This window comes from Pagrus major, chromosome 15, assembly GCF_040436345.1.
Source record: "Pagrus major chromosome 15, Pma_NU_1.0".
Classification (NCBI taxonomy): Eukaryota; Metazoa; Chordata; class Actinopteri; order Spariformes; family Sparidae; genus Pagrus; species Pagrus major.
Window position 1 is genome coordinate 10,256,998 of NC_133229.1, and position 26,236 is coordinate 10,283,233.

The 26,236-nt window shown below is 38.3% G+C and overlaps 1 protein-coding gene across 1 annotated transcript in view; it reads right to left on the bottom strand.

The window, feature by feature from the left end:
* Positions 1–829: 829 nt before the first annotated feature.
* wdr27 (WD repeat domain 27) overlaps positions 830–26,236 on the bottom strand; it is a 44,255-nt gene continuing 18,848 nt past the window's right edge. The window contains exons 19-24 of the mRNA XM_073482306.1: positions 25,381–25,478; positions 24,334–24,455; positions 21,573–21,670; positions 15,196–15,298; positions 12,060–12,158; positions 830–1,044 (exon numbers count right to left, since the gene is read on the bottom strand). Of these exons, the coding sequence (XP_073338407.1) occupies positions 931–1,044; positions 12,060–12,158; positions 15,196–15,298; positions 21,573–21,670; positions 24,334–24,455; positions 25,381–25,478 (634 nt within the window). The 3' untranslated portion in view covers positions 830–930. The remainder of the gene's footprint in view (positions 1,045–12,059; positions 12,159–15,195; positions 15,299–21,572; positions 21,671–24,333; positions 24,456–25,380; positions 25,479–26,236) is intronic.

Consider the following 26,236-nt stretch of genomic DNA (forward strand, 5'->3'; position numbering starts at 1 on the left):
AATTTAAAAAGAAATACCATCAGGAGATCATTAATAAAAATACAAAACAGAAGTGGTCCTAAAGTAGAACCTTGAGGTACACCTTACTGCTGCAGTCACACAGCTGCTTTTATACCCTGTAGACAACAGACAAATACTTAAAGAAATAATCTCCACAGGCATTTAACCAAGATGTAACAAATTATTCATACTTGCTGTACACAGTACTGACAATGTGGCCCTTTTTGTTTTTTAAATTTCAGAGTCCTACTTTATTATATTTTGTTCTCTTACAGTTCAGTGTAGCTGACATTTTGTTGTGACTGAGGCAGAGAAGAGTAAATGTACAGCTCAGACAATGGGGATGGGTGTGTCGGTGTGAACAGTAGTAGCATCTGTGTGTCTGGCAGCTAAAGAGGTTGCACCCAGTTGAGGTCATAGCTGTGTAGCCAGTGATATAGAAATAAATCTGTTTCACATATTGAACAAACAAAATGTGATGCTTCATCATTAGAATGTGAACAACAGATGGGAATAACGGCTGGTAAAATTGTTTTTGGCAAGTTTGGCTGTTATTATCTTGGGTAAATATTGCATCAAAATAATGTGGTTAAATGAAAACATTATCAGTCAAACCACAGATATATTAAATAACAGTCAGTCAGCAGTCATCTTTGTTAAACTTTCAGTAGGTAATGATCTACATAGTGCACATTTAACAAAGACGACTGAGTTGAAATGGGTGACTCCTTTTTACAATTTGAAAAGAACACAAAAGACACACAACAAGAAACACAAAACCACTTTAAACTTTTATCTATTTTTTTTATCTTTATTTAATCACCAAGTAAAAACAAAACCCTTACGTTCTTCTTTCCCAGTAAAATCCTGGCCAGAGGGTTGGAACTGCTTTAATGAATCCTGCATGGTCTTTGCAGCAGCCTGCTGTAATTATGCAGTCATGTTGGGGATGCTATGCACAGCAGCACTGTTGTCATGAGACAGACAGGCCCCACTGCTGGACTGAAACAGTCTCAGCTTCCCATCCAGGGTCCCAGTCAGCAGCTAGGAGAGACAGAGAAAAAAGATGATGTCACCTTCAGCTTGTGGATGATATTTCCCAGGATCTGTGTCACACATCACTGTCCTTTTCACAGCTCTATGTTAAGTGGGCCGAGTTGCATAACAGCACACCTGCTTCCTCCAAGACGACTTGCATCCCCAAGGTCAAGATCCATACTGTGTTTCTTATAGAAATTCTTGATTTTCCATACCTGCCATTTATCACAAGGAACACGAAGTCACCTGGCCTGAACTTTGGTTATGTAACTTTATTTAATCAGGATCACTGAGTTTACTGCCAGCCCTAGTCATGGTGAGTCAACCGTTTACTGATTAATAAGACACCCACACATCAATAAACTAACATCAACCCACACAATGTACTCCCTTAAACATACGCATGTGCCAACACACACCCCACACTGCACTCACATGTGGATGCAGCACCACAGACAAGCACATGTACACAATCACATCTTAACGATATTTCTTAAGATGGGGAGAGGATTATCTCATCTTTTTCTATCAGCCTGTAGAGCAGATGAGGGAGAGGGAGCATTACCTCAACACCCTGACAGCCAGTCAGAAGTAAAAGCAATAGGAAAACCCTCCATAGAACGTGGCTCATGATATATATCTATACCTGCAGCTGCCCAAAGTAGAATATATGATATTATGGAACAATCATAATTCAACAAACGGCTCTATTTTAACTATATTATCGAGCATATGTGATGTGTATGACCAAGGCGAGTAACAAATAATTTAAAACCCATTTCATACTATTTCCAGCCAGGTTATTTGTATTCTCCTCGATCCCTTTTCAAATCTTGGAGGACTTTACAAATCCTACATGAGAAAAAAATAAGTGAAAACATCTCAAATTATTATCTTATCTTCCAGTTGCCTCTGTATAGCACTTTATTATAAAACATGACCTGGATGACTGAGGTTCACCACAAACATCACAAATGATTGCAAACTAAATGGGAATGCGTGGGTGACATTTTTAGTGATTTCATATATTTTGAGGTCGTTGTAAAGACAGAGTACCTTTGTTAAGTAACAGCTGGAATCTTGGAAAACAACAATTTGCCAGGCAGTGATAAAAACCACATTTGGTAAAACAATGCTTCAACATTTTTTCCCATAAACCAAAGCTGTTTTATTCCGGAGAAATAATCTTTTACCAGCAAGCAGATGCCCATGCTGGGAAAGGGAGTCAAAATAGCTGAGGTCTGAGGATGACTCAAGCACACAATGACTAAACTGGGGTTCTTTTACGGGCGATTGTCGCAGCCTCTTTCCTATGGACACAAGGAGGATTTCAAGGTGTTTGTGAAACTCAAAGGTGAGAGAATTTCTCTAAAAAATTGCAGCTGGAGAAGCATGTGTTTTACTGGTGTTTTTTAGTGTATAAACATGTTTGAGACTGCCGCGAAACAAACAGTTTGAGAGCTCATTTCACAAGCTCCTGAAGATTTTGAAGAGAGTCTTCTTTCACTATGACCTCCTGCTCAAATGACCTTAATCAACAATAGCCAAGCAGTCTGGGTCCCGCCCCAAGGCTGCTAAAATGGCTACTTAAAACTTAAGGGGGTCAGAGAGCAGCTCCATTAGCAACTACAGCTCTCTTCATCAACTGCAATCCAAAATCATGAGACTGTGTAATCGCCCCGGCATTACACTCCTCCCTGAAAACATGCAGCATGTTGGAAACTAAATCACAGACATTAATAGAGTTTCTATGTCATACGCTTGTGGCAAACATCTATAATCTGACACATTCCATCTCTGCAACCTTCAACCTCTGTCCACTGAAGCTGAAGCGAGCTAAAGCCGATGAGGACTGACGGTTTTGGACGACCTCCGGGGTCAGATGTCCAAACTTGTTGCAAGCTGAGTCACTGTAGAGGACATATAGGATGGGGTCACGCTGGGCCATCACAAGATAGGTATTTGGCTTTCTTTAACATCCCACTTCTAAGAAATTCAGGTTTTAAAGGTTTGATCTCTGTTTAAAGATTTATTTGCAATGTCAGATGTCCTTATGCAATCCTGTCACCATTGATATAGAGGTTTTGAAGGCATTCACAAGCATAGTTTTGCAGTGGTTAATGATCTCAAAGTAATGGGTAATGCATGAGACAAAATGTTAAAAATGAGGGCTGCTTCTTTAATCATCTTTTATTTATTTGTTTTTATGTGTTGTATAATAAAGACTCATTCAAAACTTTTTAGGAACTCTGGGATCGTAAATCAGATTGAGAACTTGCATGCTGCGTGCCATGCGTGTTACATAATCTAAATTATTGTCCGGCGCACTGGCTCAATACCACAGAAAAAAGGCCACAAATCAATAGTTCAAAGCAGGACTAAAAATGATGATTAAGAATGCAATGTGGGTTGGATTTTCAGTCATGAACACTTTTGTCAAATACCAGCATTCTGGCAACAGAACGTGTCTGCCAGCACAAACTGGTATGAACAATTGCTGAGGCTTTGAAGTTATGAGGAGCAATGTGTTTTCCTTCCCAAAGGATACCATTTATCAGCGGTAGAACACACTTGACAAACGCCAACATACCGGGATGTTCTGTACTGAACATGCTGCGAGGGGACGAATGATCTACATGAGAGATGGGAAAAGGAGCAGGCGGTCTCCAGGGTCACCTGTTTAATGGGCTTAGAAGTACATGAACTGTCTGTTGCTTGTGATAATAGTATGTCTATGATGTCATAGAGATCTTTTCAATCTCTCATATCACTCCCTATTTTTTTTTGGAAATATCAATTATTTCTCAATTAACAATTAAGAAACTGGCAGTGACCAGCTATATTGGAGGCCATTGCCATATGAGCCACTGTCAAACTGTAATCAAAGCTTCAAGAAAACACATCCCATTAGAGATTTTTTCCTTAAACTTAATCAAATTAAGTTGGCATTAATCAAACCTCAACTCATATTTATAGCAATTAAAACAAAATACTCAAACAGAAGACTTAAACAAGTAACAGTAAATGTAGACTGTTAATAAATCTGCCCTCAGGCGAGTCTTTTGAAAGTCGGCGTAAGGTACATCTTATTTATAAGGCCCTGGACGAACCATCTGGGTGAATGTGAGGGGACGCAGAGAAGCACAGATAAAATCAGACTCCATGTGTTTGCTCCAGAATGCAGGGAACAACCCAAAATAAAAAGGATAGTGAGTGTTTATTAAAGCTAACACAATCACAAAACACATCATTATTTCAGTGTGACAGTGTTGGAGCACTAGCCCTGTTAATATCTCAGGGACTTTAAAAGCAAATGTGATGTCATCACCTAAATGATTGCATAATAAAAGCAAAACTGACATGGTAAATGTAAAGCAAGGCAACTTGGGGCTTATTGCTTCATTAGATTTGAGGGTAGATATCAATTTGATCCGTGCATTCAAAGTGTTTCTTCATGAACCCCCATGTCATGCAATTTTAATTTATTAGAAACACAATATGTGGTATTTCATATTTTGGCTATACAAAATAGAAAAGAAAGGACAGCACTATTGACTAACACCATGGCAAATATATCTACTACAGTACATGTGAAAGATTTTGATACTTGAAAATGTCCCTCATGACTTTGTAATGGGACCTGAACTCTTTATTTTCTCACTTCCTGTTCACTCTCGTTTCCAGCTGTGCTGAACACAGGCCAGTTGATTCCAGAGAGGCTGTCTCAGCTCAGTCTGTATCTCACTCTAATGTGACATTCTGGGGCAGACGGCAGAGTTCAGCTCTGTATTTGCTGTCTGGCCACTAAAGTAAGAAGAGAGCTGTATTCTCCCTGGGGTCAGGCAAAGAGGAAACGAAGAGATAAGATTGTATATATATGTAAAAAAGGAAGTGTGAATAGCTTTTCAAATGCCATATGGCCACAAAAGAAAGATACAGTAAAAAGGTCTAGTGGGACGCCAGCTGCATTTTTTGCCTGCCTGCAAAGAGCAAAGATGATACATGCTGACATATGGAGACGAGAGTGCACTAAGCTTGAAAGCCAATGAGATGATTCACTCATTGTTCATCTTCCTAGTTGAGGAGATAGAAAATGCTAAACTTTAGAGACAGCTGCTTGTGTCAGCAAGCGGTCACAGTCCTGCACTAACTCCAACACATGAAGTGCAAATGAGGTCTGAAGTACTTGAGGGAAATTTCTCACTTAATCAAAAGACTGAAACCAAAAACAGTATTTCATTCTGATTCTATTTCTTAAATGAAAAGGGAATTTTGTTTTCATCTTCAAACAAACAGACACATGCATGCATTTAAAATCAACCAGATATGTGAGAGTGCAGAGGCTTCTCTGAAGCAGAGGGAGTGTTCATCGTCTTACTCATGGATACTTTCACAGAAACAAACACGCTTGTTAAACAACAGGAAACCTTTCTCACATATGATTTAAGTTTCTACGTTTTCAAACACTTTTTAATTGGTCTTGTTTTTATATCAGATTACACAATGATGTTATGTTTTCAAGCTTATTTTGCCCTTGTCCCTCCCTCTTTTAAACTCTTCACCAATCTTTAAAATTCTCTTTTTATTATCTCAGCCAGCATTCAGTCAACTGAAATTGTACTAATGTGTTGCTGCTTCCTGTTGCTCTGCACAGCTTCAGCACTTTAGAACACCATGTTCCTGTTATAATGGCTTCTTGTTGTCTGATCTGAAAACTGTACATTTTTGCCATCTGGCTAAAAATGGCACATTTACGGAAATTTGGATTCATAAATAAAAGAAAAAGTAAATAAATAAATTAAATGATTCAGCTAACATTGACAGTATTGTAAGCATTTTCAAAACTGCCCGAAACAGGAACACCTGCTTTCAGATTATTCAAAGAATAACTTCATTTTAAGGGTCTGGCTTGTAAATGTCTCCTACTACATATCTGTTCATATCAAGCAAGTCTCCCACAGATGAAAATTACAACTTTTAAAAATGTTCCAATTCGTGTACTATGGGTCACATCTAATAATTATTACATGCGTAACCAGAAAATGATCATTAAGTTTAAAAAATGTACATAAACAAGGTGGTACATACTCAAGAACTGGACCATACAGAGAACAGTAACAGATGTGGGTCAACAGAAACAAAGTTGGTCAGAATAGTTTTTGTCAGCACTCATAGTCCACCGAAAAAAAACAACAACAAAAAACAAAGGAAAAAGAGAAGGTGCCCCACTGTCCTTTGAAAGAAATCCACTTCACTAATAAGCTGATCTTTGGCAAATACCACAAAGACGTTTCCACTGCTGATGTGGAACAAAGTAATTGGAGCTATCACCAGCTCGGGGTGAGACAGTGCAGAAATATGAGTAATCCAAATAGAGCAGAGCCACATGAAGTCTATTTCTTTAGTCTGACACAGTAACCTGTTTCTCTGAAGTCACTGTTGATTTGCCTCTGGCAACAGCAGTTTTTTGCCTTTACTTATGACCCTGAAGCTTTGAGATTCAGTCACTTCAGATACAGATTCACCACTGCCTTGTTTTCAGGCACTATTCAAATTGGACACAGCTTGCCTCCTACAAATCTAATCCAAAAAGAAATTAAAAAGAGCACATCCTTATGTGTTGAACCGGCAGAGACAGAAGTGTGAAAGTAATTCTCCAAGTTAACTTTTGCTGTAGGTCCAACACAGGGGAGCTTACAAAACTTTACAGAGGTATGCCATGAGAAATCCCGCAAGATTTTACAAGACAACAAAGTGAAGTGACAGTAAAAGTTCGGATCTCTCATTACAGACTAAAGTACAGGAATAAACCTGAGGGAATGAACCCTGGAGGTAGATCTGCCTGCTTGATGGTCTTTTAAGTATTAGGGTGGAAAACACGAGTGAAAAACGAGTGGAAAATATGCATTGCTTTATCTGTTCTCACAGCAGTAAATATGGTGAACGTCTGGCCCTCAAATGTGGCTAAAAAGCAAGGTGAGCACAGGTTGGGGACAGTATTTGTCAGTACTTGTTTATGTCTTGATGAGGAGAAACACACACTCAGGAAATACAGCACTGGTACCATTTATGATATTAAATGGCCTTAACTGTAAGACTGAAGCGTCATTTCCCACAGTTCTTAAACTTCTTATCATTTTTTATTTACTAGTCTCTATTCTGACCACAAACAAAAGATGACATTAGTTGACATTTTGGATCAAGGTGGACTTGAAGCAGCGTCACAAAGCTGAGCCAGGTCCTCAATATATTATTAGAGGATCAACTGTCTGCGGAATAGAAAGCAAACACTTCTTAGTTATTGTATTGGAGAGCTTTGTGTAACTTTTGATGTATGTATCTATGAGCCATTTTACACTGTCAGTAGTATTAAGAAGACTGCTCATAAAAGATGGGGACATCAACGTCAAAATCCAAGATGTGAGATTCTGGACTAGAGAACAACTCAGCATCTTGAAATGCTTATAAATGCTCCAGGATTCACAGATACTGTTAAAAGATTTCCTCTGACACAGACTGAACTATTGTTTCCCACGTCTAACCATGTCATGAGGATGAGATGTTGCCTAAAGGATTTTTGTATAACAACAAGTTTAGCAGCAACATAAATCTGCAGCAATGTAGGATGCATCATTCACAACTGTATTCCCATCTAAACCCTACAGCTCATCATAAACTGTACCCTCTCATGGGCAACCATGTCAATAATATTCAGAAAGCATTAAAAACTGAAACCTACACAATTTATTCTTTTATACATCTGTCAACTTTTCAAAACAAATTATTGTTTGAAAAAATGTGAATTATTTCTCTAACAATGCATCTTGAACAATTAAATTGAGTACTTGAAGATTCCCATTGTATTACAAATAATAGTAAATATAATAAATAAATAAATAAAATAATAAGTAAATGTAAAGCGAATAATATAACTATTATTCAGAGTGAAACAAATATGAAAATATGATGGGTCAGAAGGAGAGATTTTTGTCGTAAAAACAATCTACCTGCATGAAGAGTGAGCAAACTGCATCAGCTAAAGAAAAGCTAGTACATTTTGGGAAATGCTGGTATGTGAACCCCCAGTAGGGATTGTTTTGTCAAACTACCATTTCCAAGGTAAAGAATGAGCTGGAGAATGAACCGCCATTCTTCAGCTCTGCTAATACAGATGAGAAGTCATAAAAAAGTGCTATGGCTACAATCATAACATTTACTGAGCTCAAATGTCAAAAGATCCATCTCCAGGACAACTGAGCAAACTCCTTCCACTATTGAAGACAGTGTGATACAGCTGAAAGCTGCAGGTTGGTCTTTGTTCTGTCAAACCACCTTAAACCTAATCTGGGAAAACTGAAATGAAATTACAAAGGACGTTAATCTTAAGGTTTCAAACCCAGATAGCAGAAGATGTGGCCCACACCAGACACGCTCATCCGGCCCTTATATCGCGTGGAATGATGGCACTTGGGCTGTCCATTCCTGTTTGTCAGATCCGAGCCACAAGCAGGCCATACCATGTACACAAGAGCTAACAGAATAAACCAGAACTGGCCCAAATCTGGGCCACGGTTCATTTATATTCTGGTGGGCTGGAACTGGTCCAGATTTGGGCCAGCTCTGGTTTATTAGGTTCACTCTTGGTTGACATCTGCTTGTGGCTCAGATCTGGCAAACAGGAGTGGATCACCCAAGTGCAATCATTCCAAGTGGTATGTGGGCCAGTGTCTGGTACAACTTAGCAAAGCAAGCTATCTGGGAAAAGCTTCATCTCAATGTGATAAGAATTTCAGAGATCGTCCTCCCTCAAAGAGGTCCTTGGAAAGATTCAAAAGGCTACAGTAAATGTTGACTTAAGTCACTGATCAAGAACAGATCTGTTTATTTCATTAGCAACTACTTATATGCTTATAATTTAATTTGAATGAGACAGACTACAGTTTCAAAGTAAACATGAAGCTAAACATTTTTTTTTTTTATGTACAGTATATCGTAGCATGAGATCCACTAAAACCCTACTCACCCAGAAGACTAGGTGCTGTACCTACCTAAGGTTCTTTTACTCTGTCATTATTCTATGTTAGGAACTTTTAGTGTGTTTTGAATCAGGGTGTGCTCTAAGGGACATCCTGATTTTCAGGGTGGGAAGACTTGTCATTGCTCTTTATAATGTTGCAGACCCTCTGGAGCCTTCCAAACTTTTCATACATCTGTGAGTTTTACGACTTCAATGTGGTCAAATCTTGGCAGGCTCTTGTAGTATGAGATGGTCAGTGACACAAATCTGAGAACAGAAACAAGTGATGGCCAATAGGAGATGAAAAAAACAGATATAATTTGATACATGACTTTAAACTGAAGAGCAAATTTAAATTTTTTTAAAGAAATGTGTCCAAATTTCCATGTGGAAATAATTTGTCTAAGCATTACTGCAACTTTAAGTGTTCACATTTGTGTCCTAATTTATCATAAATTATTAAATTTCAGTTTGGTTAAAATATTGATTTAATCTTTAAAAAACATCTGACCCCTGTGGTGGAAAGTCAGTCAATAGTGGTAACCCTTCTTGATTTTTTAGAGTTTATGCTTTGCCCACACATCATATCATAGAAAACAGGATGTGCAGAAATATTGATGGGGAGTGAGCATGATGTGAGTGATGAAGTGTGTCTTCAAACTCTGCAGATTACTGTAATTCAGCCAGTAAATGGCCATGGATCAAACTTTCCACTTTCAAACTTGGAAATCTGAATGTATCATTGTGCTGCAAAGTTTAACTGAATGGAGTTACACAGACGGACAAGCAGATTAAAAACATGTGCCTCAAGTCCAAAAGACAGCCAACGACGTCCAGCTGAGGATGTGATATTCTATTTTAAAAGCTTTCTTTTTCAATTCAACTTGCTTTGAACAGGTCCAAAGAAAAATCATTAACTGGACAATAAAACATTTCCAAAGGGAATTGTTGCTCTGAGAAATGCTCTGGAGATTTTGTTGGAGACATTGAAAGGATTCTGGTATGAAGCAGCACTGTAGACTTTGAGTTCCTACTTTCCTGTAATGACAATTCAAGATAGACAAAAGTCTTTGCCCATTGTTAAGCTTTACTTGTTTTCTTTGGTGAAACTCCCTCCAGTCCCTGATTTTCAATGGATATCTAACAGTTTAGATTTATTGCATGCCACGCAAAGAAAACAGCTTTAAATTCATTGTGGCAACAACCTGAAATAAAGAGATCACAGCAGCAAACTGAAGCATTGGAAGAGTTTTTTACATTTCACTCTCCCTTCACTATCCCTTTAGACAGAGAGCAACCAAATGGCTGGAGCTGCAACTAATATACATATATATATATATATATATATATATATATATATATATATATATATATATATATATATATATATATATATATATATATATATTTTGTGGATTAATCTGTCGATTGAATTCTGGATTCATTGTTTGGTCTATAGAATTTCAGAAAATGGTGAAAAATCAGATCAGTGTTTCCCAAAGTCAAAGATGATGCCTCCAATGTCTTGCTTAGTCCACAACTGAAATATATTCTGTTCACCATCACAGAGCAGTATAGACAACGGAAAATATTCACATTTGAGAAAGCTGGACAAACCGATTAAACAGTTATCAAAATAGCTTGCAATTAACCTAATAGCTGACAACCATTGATTGTTGCAGCTCTAAAAACTGCATAACATTAAACTACAAGGGATCTAGTAAAAAATTGCTAAACAGTCAACAGGAAAGTTGTAAAGCTGCTCCTGAACTAAACAAGCACAACCCTGTGGACTGTGGAATTGTGCAGCCAATCACAGGCTGGAACAACCCTGCAGGCAGCCTGTCATAAAAGTGCATCGGCAGTGCACAGAGCGAGTCACTAGATCCCACAGGGTTATGGCACGGAAGAGCGGTAGTCATTATCTGATTGGACTATAAACTGGCCACCACTGGTTAAACCCACAGAGCGATTTGGAGGATATTCGTTTTAAATGAAAATGGTATCGGTCCAGGAGGGTAACATAGAGAAAGAGTTTGTTGTTGTTGTTGTTTGTAGATAACAGAAGAAGTTTTGTTTGGGTTTATACACACTGACATACTGGGGTGTTCACATTTTCATAGCAATTTCAGTATACTAAGCCAACACACTGAAACACACTTACAGAATATTATACAGAATATAACACATGAAATGCCCTGCTATGAGACCTCAGCCTCATGATATCATTCCTTCTATACATACACTTGAAGTGCAGAGCAAGTAGAGATGTTTTCTAAAATTATGTTGTTGAGTCCCCTGAAATGTTGTTATGTTATGACCCTCAGGGCCACCGTAGTCTGTGCTGCATCCTGAGTACCAAAATTAATCTTGGCAATGTGTATTTTATAACATTTCAAAAGTGAAACATAAAAGCCCTAATGCTCTAACTAAAACTGCTGTGACTGTGACCTCTTAGTTTTGTATTTAAACATTTGTCTTATATACTTGTTTGAGATGAGAACATTTGGAATTAGAACAAAATCTACTCATCACTGTTGTAGGTGTCAGGGTGTGTTGGGAAGTGGTGTTCCTTAACTTGTTATAAGGGTCAGTTGTTTGGGATGAAAAAATAATACCCAAATTGGAAAATGAAAATCTTGAAGATAAATGTTTAAAACTCATTTCCTTATGTTTAATTATTGATGTGTGTGTATAATCAGGAGTTGAGTGGAGGGTAAACACATGTGTTGATGTGAGATGCCTGTATGTATATCCTGTGGGGTGTTTATGTAGAGTTAAGGTAGGTCAACATCTGGAAAGAAAAATCAATCTCTGGTTTCACTTTAGCTGTCTGACTCCGGTAAATCGCTTACTGGCATGTATAGAAATTTGACTAATGCTTTATTTAAGATGAGGAATTATTTCACCTCTGTAAGATGGGGCATTGGATGCATGCTAGATGAGTAACAAGAGAAAGGAAACAACAGAAACACAAAGACAAAAGTTAAAGAAATGTTCTTACCTGTGGTGTGGCAGGGTTGAAAGTCACACTGAGCACCGTGTCTGCATGTTTTTGAAGTTTGTGGAGGTAGCTACTGCTACGGATGTCATACACATAGGCCTGAAATGAAACGAACGAGATGGACTATGTTAACAATAGCAGGCCTGAACTGTAACCATGAAGTAATGTACTTATGCAGAACATGAAACATGTACAATACATAAAACACACAAGTGTGTTCAGATTGAACAAGAAGCACATATCAGATGTGGTATAACTGCATACAAAGTTGACATATACAAAGACACAAGTAGAAGCAATCTTTGTGCTCATCCTGTTTAATTTTTGCAATGTGTGTGTCACAGTGTGTGTACAGCTAACGTCCATACTGTCACGTACATCGGTTGTTTGAGGTGAACAATAGACTATCCCTATTGAACCTTAATAGTCTACATAATAGTTTACTGTAAGTATTATCACACTGAACATTTTTTCTCAATGATCACCAGCAGTTTGTGACTATGTTCCAAGATTGGCTGGACATTGAGACTTGGCTCTTGTTGATATCAGCAATCAGTCACGTAAAAATGATCCAATACTGTGCCAGAATCAGTTATCCCAAATGACTCTAGAGATAAGTTCAACAGTGTATTTAAAGAAAATCTGTGTATACTTACTTACAGTAAGTACTTTTTGAATAATAAAAAATAACATCTGTAGCATCAGAAACTGTTGGCAAATATGGCATCAAATACTTTTTCAGGTTCAGCTTCTTCTTTTTTTGTGTCATTTTTCAGAATTGTGTAAAATTAGCAAAGGCTTCCTCATTCCCTGATCAGCTGCTTTGGTTAAGGCAACATTAAATGTTGATACACAAAGCTGTTCTTTAACAGTAACTTCATGCCAGACTGAAAGTTGGTGTTTCACTGAACTCTGTGGTTGAAATGCTCAAGTGAGTTGTATCCAGAATCACTGATGCGTGTGGTCACAAGTTTCCTCTTTTCACCTGTAGCGATGCCCAACAGTGATGCCAAAGTGAACTGCAACACCCTGGAGTACATTTCTACATGACTGCAGCAAGGCAAGAAGTTAAGCAACTGAGCTAAAACCAGATTTTCAGCTCATATTAAGTTGCTCATAAAATGGAGAAAAAAAAAATGCTAAAAACTCTTTAACAGACTGTGCAAGTGTAATGCCGTGTTCAGACCAAACGCAAATATCAAAACATACTCAAAGCACTCAAATAAAAAGCACTTCAAAATGAAGTGATCATTAAGACTGACTAAGGATCCTAGTAAATCCTGGCAGATGTGTTATTGTTAGTTTCAGATCTTCTGATTTCAGATTCTTCATCATCCCTTTATTTGTGGACCTGGATTTTATACTGAGTCTACTGAGGCAAAAAAAAAAAAATCAAAATACTTCTAGACATCTTAAAATCAACACTTAAATTTGAAATCTTTGAAAAAAAAGATATGAAATTCCATTTTCAGCTTGCAGTTTTTCTCTTCAATCAATCAATCAATCAATCAATCAACCAATCAGTGATTTTTCTAATCATTTGCTTCAGTGCCATTTGCACAGACAAAAACAGATGTGGGGATGTTTGTTACCAGACGACGACTCATCAGATTCCTGCAGCTGTTTTGTATTATGTATCCCTGCAAAACGCTTCAAGTGAGCTCTGACAAACGGTCCGTGGGTAGAGTGTCTCCTGTCTAAGGCACATGACGTGTGTGGTGCCTAACAGGGCATTAGATACTCGGAAGAAAGAAGTTCTTTCAGGAAAGTTTAAATATCACATGGATCTGCCGATGTATCAGTTTATATCAACCCTAACTGAAGGGTTGAAAACTGAATGACCAGGCATACGTCTTGATTAACAACTTCAAAAAGAAAACTGCTGTATTCTACATATGAATTTCATATCAGATGATAAAAGGGGAAGTCGGTATGGATGAAAATAATACATAATTCAAGTGAACACACAACAGGTTAATATCAACCACATTGAAATCTTATTCCACTTAGATAATTTTTGGCCTTCGGTTCTTTGGAAAATGTGTAATATGATCTAGGGAGTCTTTTTAGAATATTCAGGTTCTTTCTTTCCATGATTGCTATTTGATATATTAAGACAAGTACAAATGTGTCTGGCGTATGGAAGTCTCTGGGCAGCTACAAATAAATATGGTGCAGCTCACTACCATACACTCTCCCGATTTCCGAGAAACGTTGGAAATGTCCGATCTCAACAGAGATGCTCTCAAATGTCCGTGCTGTGCTGAGTCCCCATAATTAATAATAACCAGCAGCATGCATATATTATTCCACCGCTTTCAACAAGCACGTACACCAGAAGAAAAGAGAGATGGATAAGGAAAAGGGAGGCAGACTTCTGAAAACGTCTTGAAAGCAAGTATAAGGCACAGTCTGGAAAAGCAATTAAACAGTTTCTGCTTCGACATGAATGTTGAATTTGACTTCTATGGAAAAAGGAGCAAGTCCAAATAAAAACCTCTGAGTCAAGCACAACCAGTCCTCACCTTAAATAGAGTTGAAACTGAATAAGATATGCCCCTTTACAAGATCAAGAAAGATATAAAAAAAATAAAATAAAGATATTCAATGTAGTGAGCAGAATACTTGCTTCTTGTGCCTCTGGTGAACTGTAACTACAACTGTACACAAATGGTTGCAAAAATAAAAATAAAAATACCCAGATAGGTATGTTGTCCCTTTTGCATTATGGTCTTGTGTGCATGATTTAGCTGTCAAAATTTTGTAAAAATCGCACAAGCTGCTATATTTTCTTATTTTCTTGACAACAGATTCACCAAAGACCCTGTAAACTGGCCAGACAGACACTGATATACAGTGACATGTAATCAGGTACATATTCAACCATGCTGAAGCTTTCGAAAGGCCTCATTTGCCATCAACTTTTTGCACCAACACTTGGTGGGGGGCAGCCTCCTTTATTGCTTTGGCACCCCTTCAATTTGACATAAATGAAAACAACAAAAAACAGAACACTGATAATCAGTGTCAAATTAGGTTTACAGACAACCTGACTGTCTGAGAAACAGTATAACTAGAGACATGTATACATGGGTAGAATAAAGTACACATTGTAAACCAGAGTATTACAACTTACACAGTTATCCTCAGAGCCTGAGGCAATGAACCGACCACATGGCGAGATGGCTGATGAGCACGGATGGCAGCGATTTACGTGGTTCTCATAGCGCCTCACACACCTGAAGAGAAGATGCACACAGTGGTGGGAAAATAATAAAGTTAAAGCAACTTCATGTTATTTTTTTACCTTAAAATAACAGCTTCAAAATCATTTTGATGGTACAGTATCTTGTAATAGTCTTGTAATTTACCATTAATTAATGATGGTTATTAAGTGTTACCAAAGGAATATCTTTAATAAAAACAATAATATAATATAAAAAAACAATGCTTGAGAAATGAGTTTCCTTTGGTATTGGCATGAAAAGTGTCTCATACATAGGTGCAGCCATTTTTTTTATGTGATCTGATGCTGTAGATGAAAACTCTATCAGTGTACAAAACTCACGTTTTATAAATATCTGAACCAGCTGGGGACATTGAGTTGAGCATGACTCAAGCAAAACACAGGAAAGAGAGGGTAGGTAGTAGATGAGGAATGGCCCCCTTGTGCAACTCCTGTGTCGTTTGTTTTGGTTTCCAACAGCATGTAATGTCTTTACAATGCCACTAACAGCTAGCCAAGCTGGGGGCTCTATATGGGCTGGCATGTTGGCAGTGCGGGCTTGTAGACAGGATCTGGTGAGAGCATGCTTTTGACATTCACATGCTAATGTCATTACGCTGGACTATAAGTAGGTCAAATTCACTGTGGTGACCATAAAGGAATTTGATATACCCAGTAAAAGTGAGCAAGTTCATACAATTGCTAAGCAATAAATGCAAAAACTTTATGAAGCTTATAATGTTGAATTCTAAGAATTGCTGTTAAGACTATGCCAGATTTTTTTTGTGATATTATATTCAATGGCATTACTGTATACATATATATTTTTTAAAGTGTTCCCGCTGACAACGCTATCTGCCATTACAGCCCTCAACAGAGTAAGTCAAAAAGCCTCACTGGATGCAACTGAACACCTCATTTGACTTGGCTGGTTCAGCCAAAAACCCAGATTGCCTCGACAATGATGCAAAAGGGCCACCTGACTGAGAAGAAAAAGAGAGAAAACAGGGGAGTGACAAATGGAAATTGGGCATGATTGACAGCTAATGCACCAATGACATGGAGAAAAAATAGGGGCGACAGAGCCTTGACTATCGTGATGATGAAAAAAAAAATAGGGATGCACGATACATATCAGGCTGATGATACAAAGACAAATTGCATCTTTGCAACTGCACCATGCATCTTTATAGTTGGTTTGTTATGCATCAATAAATACAGAGAAGAAGGAGAGGAACACAATATAGACTAAAGAGTCAAACATGTCATGGCTGGTGTGGACATTTCTAACAGTGTCATAGAAAAACAACACCATTAAAATTTGCAATACATGTTCTGCAAGAAGTCCCAGAGGAGGAAAAAAGTCTACAAGTTTTAACACAATCCATATCATTAGAGCTATGGAATATTAAATCATCCATCTTAGCTCACAATATCTTAGCCTTTCATAACTTGAGGTGTGATGAAACTCAAGTTATAAACTTCTTTTTAAAGATACAAAAATGAGAAATTGGTTATTTTATTGGTATTGGCCAAGAGAAGTAGGTCATTTTCAGTTATCGGTACCGACTGGAAGTAAAAGCATTTCCAAGAAACTGAAAAAGAACATGTTTTTCAATGTCTGATAAAATCTAATCTTTTAATAAATACTTCTAAATGAGTACAGGTTAGTTTGAGTTTAACAGTACACTGATACCCAATAGGGTTATATTCTGTGTGACAGCTGCTTGTGACCTAGTATCATTTTGATGCTTAGCAAGATGGATGAGGAGTATCTGTTTTTTAATCCCCATCAGCACGTCTAGACATTCAGGTCGGCAGCAGAGCTGACACAACCTGTCACCTTCACACTGATAAGAAGCAGTTTAACAAGTTAGAGTAAACACTCTTTTCACTTTCTTTTCTAGGTCAGAATGTGGATCTAATGTTTTGACTGAGAGGAGAGGACATGCTGGGCCGAAATCCCCCCCACACACACATTCTCCGTATTGTGTGAGTGATGACTATCCGGCATTTGCCTGATGACTAGCGCAGACTGCACCGGAGGGTCTGATCCTCTTGAGTGGGAGCCTATACGGTTACGGCTTCCACCTGGGTATTCAGTGTCAGTCATCAATGTAATCAGCAGGCTAATCATAGCACATTATTTGCAGTCAATGTATATTACCCAATTTAACCGTGTCAGTGCAAATCAGGTGAAAGCTTGCTTTGTTTGATATTGCTTAACATAAATACATGATGTATATAATGTACTGCTCTGCATTAATTTATCAGATGATGGAAATTCCTACAGATTTAAGGGGAAAACATCAGTGAACTAAAGAGAAACAGATCACCATCTGCTCTCTCTATCTTTAGAATCAGTACCTGAGTGGGTCTGATTTATGCTAAATGCTGGAAATGCTAAACTGGAACCTTGCACACAAAGCACATCATTTGGAAATACAAGGGGTGAGTGGAGGGTGGGAGCTTTGAAAAATTACATTGCTTATGAAACTCTTTAAAAAGGGGAAAACTTTTTTACAAAAAAACATACCGTCTGAAAGGGAAGGGACAAGAGGTGCTCTGCCGGGTGACAAAGCAAAATAAAATTAAGATTCAATTTCAGAAGTTTCTGAATGTTTCAGAAACGTAGTGAAATGTACATTTCCCATTGTGGTTTTCAGGAAGCTCTCCAGTTTGAAGACAGAATAAATTAGCTTAAATGCTGTCCTAACTTAGAGCCTCTGTCAATAGAGTGTGTGTCTGATAAGAACTCTATAACTATTCTGTACAATAGCCATGGGTAAAAATGTTACCCAGACAGTCCTTCATCAGCAGTGCTTATGAACAAGCAAATTTAGTCATGAAAAAACTCAGTTAATGACTCTGAACGGAAAACAATTCATTACATTTTTCTTGATAACAGCACTGACCCTGATAAAATTGCGAATGTCAAACTAAACATGATTGTTTATTTAATCAGTCAGGTTTTGTGAGACAGTGCCAAGTCTCACTGATTTCCTCTCTCTGCCTGCCAGACAATTTTCTACACACTTAATGACTAACTTAGACTGATGAAAAGGCATTAAGTTCTGGTTCAATTATGTTTTCTCCCAATTGGATTAACATCATCACATTCACTAGGATTAAGGATAAACAAGGAAGTCCATTCAATATTTTAAAGGTTCAGTTCAGAAAAATCCCCAAAAGACACATTTCACTCTTACCCTTAAGGATATTGAGCCATTCAAATTGTTTTGCTTGCGGAGATATTTTCCCCTTTCCTCTTTCTTTTCCAATGTAGTAAGGAAAATGGAATAGACAAATGATATTTTGAAAAATATAACAGCAAATTTGTTTCAAGGAATGCACCGTAGCGAATCCAGCTGCTGGAAATTCTGCTATTGATAGATTCATTTAGATCATTGTAATGATCAGAACTTCAACTTCAAGTATTCTCATTAGATTTAGTTTAGTTATTATACTGTAGCTTCTAACATTTCTATTAATTCAATCGATCAGGAGTTTCAGACAGTATGCCACTAAGATTTCTTTTCACATCTTTATATAACCTTCTTTATGCTCTTTTTGTCAAGTCCTGAACAAACACTATCTGAAATCATCACTCAAGAATTCAAGTATCAAGAAAGTGAAGTTTTGTTCCATTTAGAGGAAAAAGCGAATACCATAATCTGATCATGAGAGCAGTCACATAAGCACCTTATGTAAGATTTACTCATGCCACGCACCGTTCCAAGAATTTTCACACCTTATTATATCATGCAGAGATTCTGATGAACATAAAACCTGGAGCAGACATAACAACTTCCATTAGCCGAAAACCTCCCATATAAAGGAAAAACAAAGAAATGTTAATTCATAGGAACTGGTACTCTTTTTGTGGTGCTGGCCACAGAAACAGACACATGAAGTTTATCAAAGTGGGAAATAAAATTAACAGGGCTGACAAAATGAAAAACTGGTTCCACATATTGTTTTCATACGTCCATATGTTTCACCTCAGAGGAACTGCATTGCTGAGGGAAGCTTGATGACAGCTCTCAGAACCAGAAGTTGACCTGGAAACCAGGCACAAATATTTATCAGATAGCAATAAGGTTTTGATAGAGTCTGGGATGAGGAGTTAAACATGGAAGCAGTCTCAGACCTGAAAGAATGAAATACTCAATAATGCCTTCTACTGGGCCAAAAAGAACATAGTGAAATCCAAGAGAGCCTATTTGAATTATCTGCCTTATATGGATATCTGCTACCAAGGGCCAAAGAAAAACATTCTCAGCTACGTCCTTTGGAAATTGAACAATTGCCGATTCACTCATCAACTGAGGAATGTTTCTGTAAGAAAAAATGTTGATGTAATTTGAATAAAAGGTATTTTTTCACTTCTAGGAACAGCAGAGGAATAAAAAACAATAATGCTTTCTTTCTTAATGTGCTAAGACATTTACTATATTGCCCTTAGGTAATTTTGACTGATTTGATGAAGCAACACTTCAGCCAGTCTGAGGCTTGATAGATAGTACGACTCTGCAGCAACCACAGAACAGATGGGGTACCAAAGGGACAGTTTACCCCAAAATCAAAGGTACATATTTTTCCTCTTACCTGTAGTGCTGTCTTCCATCTAGATTGTTTTGGTGTGAGTTGCTGAGTTTTGGTCTAGACCTGCTCCAATTGGAGAGTGTCATGAGATACATTTTTGGTTGTGAATTGGTGCTATACAAATAAAATCGACTTGACTTGGAGATACCGGCTGTAGAGATGTCTGCCTTTTCTCAGTTATAATGGAACTCGATGGCACTTGGTTTAAATACATCTGACAAACTCAACAGGAATGTCTCTTTCCAGAGCTCATGACCCGGTCACTCAACATGATCCACAGAACTTGTTGTGCAGAAGGAAGCGTGCATCTACTCATGGATGAGAGGCTCGTGTTCATGAAAGCTTGGGATGTGAACACTGATGGCGTCCACCTTGGCTGAGTTGTAATATTAGGTAGCTCAGTGGTGATGCACACTTCCTTTTGCTACTGAATGTTTTTTTGTGGAGGCGCTTTGAGCACCACAAGCTGAGTCATCTAGTTCCGTTATATTCGAGAGGGGGCAGACTCTACAGCTGATATATCCAAAACTTGGCAACTCACACCAAAACAATCTAGAGGGATAAATAGTTCTATGGGTGAGAGGAAAAATATGTATTTTTGATTTTGGGGTGAAATGTCCGTTAAAAGTTACTTCTCAGAAAACGTAATAGGTTTTTCTATAAGTCAGAAACAGAAAGAAAACATTGATATTACATGGGCAAAATGTTATGTTAACCTGTTGCATTTTGGTGATACAAAGGCTTATCTGAAATCATGGCAAAACACTATTATTTCACAACAAAGAAGTAACTTCAGAATTGTTTGCTAGTCATTACGGATAGCACTGTAAGCCAAGTGTCCAAAACATCATGAAAAAAGAAAATATATTAGGTATTAGGTTTTTTTGTTTTGATTAAAGCAGAAATAGACAACTTTACCCTATAAGTGTGGTATTGTAGGCAACTTGACTTGTGTCAGTTTCTTGACATTTCACCTCTCATCCAAGAGGCCTCTTTAGTTCTAACTAACTATCACTGTTGGCACCACTGTTGCAAACACAGCGTTAGCCACATGGCTCCGCTAGCAGCCTGGCTACTGTCCAAAGCAAAAAACAACTGTAAGAATCATGATTTGACCTAGAAACCCAGATCTCAGTGCTATGAAAAGGCAGAGCAACACACCTGGTTGTTTTAATAAGTAGGCCGATTTTGTAACTTGCTGATCTGGTATAAAGGATGTCCGTTTTAAACCGTCTCAAGTCCCAGTGGTCAGGGGAAACATATATAATAATGGGGGGACAGACTTTGACAAAACACTGGATGCACATGCAATCTTTATTTTTGCGAGAAAAATCTAGCCTGTTGGCAGACTGAATAGCATAGTTAAACTGAGGTTTATAGGGACCAATCTTTACACGGATGGCTTCATTTTTTTACAGCCATTACACAGTAAAAATCAGTGCATACTTCAGGAATGATAAGCAAAAAAGTTGTCAGTCAAGTTGCCTTACAGTACTGTACTATAAGGCCACCAATGTTGTGCTCAGGCATTTTAAACACCTTCTGAAAAGCCTGAAGAAACTGAAGCAGTACAGGAGTAGTTCGTAAATGTGAATATACAAACATCACACTTTTGTGGCCTGATTTTCACATTAAAGCTGCATCGATTACAAACCCTACAGAATGGACTACATTAATATTACCTAAGTGTGCGGAGGTCCCAAATCTTCACACCATCTGTGACTGCACTGGTGAGGAAGAGGTTGTATGAATCCGGTGCCTGCGTGCTGAACATGGAGCCCTGTGAAACATATACAAAAAACAAAAATGACTAGTCAGCACATACCTGACAGAAATACACTGTAAATCAGCTACACTTATTGTCAGGTACTGGAAAATGTTTTTGCTGTGTTTCCTGTATTGGCAAATGTTATGATTATTATTCCAGGTAGCATTGTTTCTACCTGAACGTAGGAGGTGACATTAAATAAAACCTAAGCCCATTGGGATGGGCTGGAAAAGAACTGGAATGGAAACAAAATTGATGTTAGTTTGTCTTTGTGTGTCATTTTCCATCTTTAATGTCCCACACTGAGATAGGCTTCAGCTATGTAGAGTTTCCACCGTACATCTACAGATAAATTCCATACATGACTTCCACACCGAGCTAAAGAGAGAGAGAGAAAGAGAGAGAGCAGTGGTGGGGGTGTTTTTTGTTTAGATTTCCATTAAGAGTGTGAGAACGGGAGACTGAGAGGGCATTTCCAGTTCCATTTTCCGAGAAGTCCTCTCCTCTGATGAGTTCCAGGTGAGTTTTGCAGAGGAGGTGATGGAAATTTGAAGTGGGAAAAGCTGCTTCACATGCTGCAGTTCCTGCTGTTTGGTCTGCATCGGGACGAGAAAGTGAGAGGGGAGGGAAGAGTGATGTTATGTGTGCAGTCTCCAGGCAGGGGCAATCCCTCTGATCCGCAGGTATTAACCCTACGGGCATCCAAAGGCCCTTGGGCGCCCAGGCGGAGGACCCCACATTGACGCAATAGCCCAGCTGAAACAACACTCTGCGGGCTTTCCACAATAGCTGACGTGACAAAGAGCAGGCACCTCTATGTTGAAGGAGTCAGCTGTGTGTAAGAGTGCATCACAGTTGAATGGGTTAATGCATTTAATCCACGCCACTAGCTGCAGTGTGTCCAGCTAATCCAGACTGGCCTGAGTGTCAAGTATGCATAGGTCAACATGCACAACTATAGTCAATACTCCAGGGTCACTCGGACAATCCTTTTTTTTTCACAAATACACACTTTTCTGTGTAGTTAGAAAAGCATCTGTAGGACGGGTAAACTTTTCTGTAATTTTTATGATTCCTATTAATGGCTTTGCTGTTATTACAAAGCTTGAAAACATTCAAATAACTATATATGGAGAAAAAAAACAGTGCCTCATTTCTCTGGAAAATTGTAATGTGATAGCTATACAGAAATGTAAATTATATGAAGCAACCCCTGACTTGAATGCATGAATTTATCACTGATATTTATAGTTTCATTTTGAGTGATGCAGTATTGCATTCCTCATAGCACTATAATGGATGTGGATACAGGCCTAAGCTGTCTGCTTGTTAGACACCAGCAAATTGAGCCCACATTGGTCCAAAACAGTGATGTGGGAGAAAGGCCACATAAACCCAGACTGCATCATGGAACAGCATTACTCCAAGGCCATCATCCAGCATGGAATCTCCTCCAGCCATCTCCTATGGCAGTCTTAATCCTGATGCACCAGGGATTTACATTCAAAAACTCAGCAAGATGAATGATACTGACGATAGCACATCCTGTCTGTCTGTCATGGAAACCTTTGGGTAACCATGACAGTTTTTTTTTCAACCACAACCTCCTTCATTCGCACCGCAAACTAACACTTTTATTCCCTTAAAGACAATCTGCGCCTTATGTAACCGGCGCAGCACTCATAGATGTCTTATATAACTCTATAACATCTGCCAAATAGTAGACCCTTCTAGAGCAAAGTGGAAGATGGGGCTCACACCACCAACTAATGCCAAGTCAAGCAAATTCTTCGCTGTGTGGGTGAGATCTAAACTTCACTCAGTCTGCCTGTGGAGTGACGCGTTTGTCTCTATCCATTCATAAAGGTTAGAGGTTATCATGAGTCTCAGTCAAACTACAAATGAGGAAAAGAGTTTGTGAAGCAAACAACAAAAACTCAGAAGCATAATAAACTTACATGAGTGAGGATTTAAGAGGACACTGCCAATCAAAGCAATTACTCCAATATCAACCTTTTTAAATGTATATTACGATTTTCAAAATCACAGACTTAAATTTTGATTCAAAGGTCATGATTTAATTCGATATTTGATGTAAAATCTTTTTTCAGCACTGGCAGATAGGGGCATTCTACAACAACAGTTTGACTTTGTCCTGGTAGGTTTTTGCAGGCTAGGGTAAGGCAAGCTAAATATAATATTTACTTTAAAATTGCAGCCTTAAACAGAAAATACCCACTAAATAATTAAAGATAGAAATTCAGTTTGTTACACAGTTTCATTGTTTCAAACCTGTAACGAGTAAACCCTCTAACAAAAAAAATAATTTAAGGATCTCTGGCACTGTTATCTCTTCAGTTCTTACCATACGAGTAAACCCTCTTCTCAAAATAAATAAATAAAGGATCTGTGGTAGTAACAGTCAGTTGTTTGTCTGTCTAATCTTTCAAGTGTTTTTAAAGTGTTTGTTTTTCTTTCCTGTGGACACATGCCAGATGCACGTAAGGCGATGTGCAGAGAGGGAGGGGCTGGAGGTATCGCTGATAATGCCTTTCAATTGGATTATGGAATTTGAAAGCTGATTTGGATTGATTTTGATTTAAAACAGAAATTGTGACGCCCCTAATACATAGAGGCCAATTTGCTTTTTCAAAGGAACATTTACATGGCCTCACCCTGTTCTGTGTAACGCAGTGGATGGCTCTGCTGTGGGCATCAGGCACCTCTGAGGCAACTGTACCCTTGTTCATGTCAAATACTTGAATGGAGCGATCCGAACCACACACCAGAATGATGTCTGAGACAGCTTTTAGGAAAAATAATGAGTTTTATTGTTTATAAACTATAGGCGAGACAAGCTGCACAATATCATATTGTTTATCATGCAATGCGTTCATACTCTTCTTGGACATTTATCTGTGGGGCCGGCATTCCAAAGTTGAGAAAAAAAACACATCATCATCATTCATTAGGTTATGTAAGGAATATCAATTTTCCCTCATTCTTCATGGGCCAGCACTAAAAACCTAAGTGCTGAGTTGAGCAGATAGCTAAATACATCAGTTTGCTTTTTACAGACAGCTTCTATTGCGCCATGCTGTGATGCAAAAGTAGAAAAGTATTTAAATGTCAGCAGTTGTCTGTAATTCTGCAAATTTTGTATTTTGCCTTCTTAATAGGCTTTTAAGCTCATGACACAACATCTGACTCTATATGGAGAACACAAACACGTTAGGGACAAACTCTCTATTTATCTCATCTATAAAACTCTCCATGTGGTTTTACATTTTACACAAATTAATCCTTAACTTATATAGAAAATCGAGAAAACTCTATATTTTTTTAAACATGCAATCCCCAAGTATATCCAAGTACATGGGTGCCAAGTAACTCGTGACAGGATCTCACTCATCACAACACAGCTAAGTTCAGTGGATTTATTGGAAAGTAAATGCACTATAAAGCCTAACAAGGGGCTGGAATGCAGACATTCCTGAAAAATTAAAGACACCTAAATGATTTACAGGTAAAGTCGGCGGTGGAAGCCCTGAGGCAACATGTGAACCCTTTATGAAGCACAGACTGATGTGCTGTGGTTAACATGGAAGTGGTCCAACGAGATGCTCCGTGTAAAACTAGATAAGGTATAGGTTCACTCTGCCCCCCATGGCATCAATACAGAGTAGCTGCTGTAAGAACAATGACAACAAGAAAAAGGATACAAGAAAAGAAATCACTGATTGCAGACAAGGCAGTGATGTCTGTTGCTGATGCTGTCGTGAAGCGGCTTGCCAATTTGACGGCACTCCGTTGTTGATATCTAAGAAGAAAAAGAAGTATGATCAATGATAATGATTTCATAAAAATAACAACCTAAATAGAAGAAAGATGAATAAGTAAGACACAGTGCTAAAAGAGACTATGGAGACATTTTCTGCCCCCAGAACCAGCTCACAGTGCACAGTCAAGCAGTTTGGATGGTAATGAGTGTCAGCCAGGCCCCTCATCAAATTAGTAACAAAGCTAGTTAAAGTATAAAACCGGCTGCCTACATTCTTAAAAAAGATAAATCATCTAATCTATATTCCACTTTTATCTTCATTGCAACGTTGTTGCAATAGATGTATTTGTATTGGTCGTCATTATTACAACAGCTGAGCAACTGGAGGTGAAAAGTGGCAGATGATTGGTTTAAATCTGTGAAAAATGACCTTTCTAACCTTAAACTGTTGTTAATTTTCTCTTGAGAAAGGCAAGTAACCTCTGATGTGTCAGTTTTACTGTTAAGGGGGCCAACAAGACTGTGTGTGTCCAACTGTGGAGCTTTGTGGTTTGAGGTTTGTGATTGCGTAACACAGTCTGATATATTTTTTTTATTCTGCTGATTCAGCATAAATAGAGAAACTGTTGATATCTGGACACAATCACAATCACTAAATTTCCTTCAGCTGTATTTTACCAATGACTTCCAGGGAACAGAACCTGGGGCGGCTGTGGCTCAGGATGTAGAGAGGTCGTCCATCAGTGTCGGTGGTTCGACCCCTGGCCCCTTGCACTCTACATGTCGAAGTGTCCTTT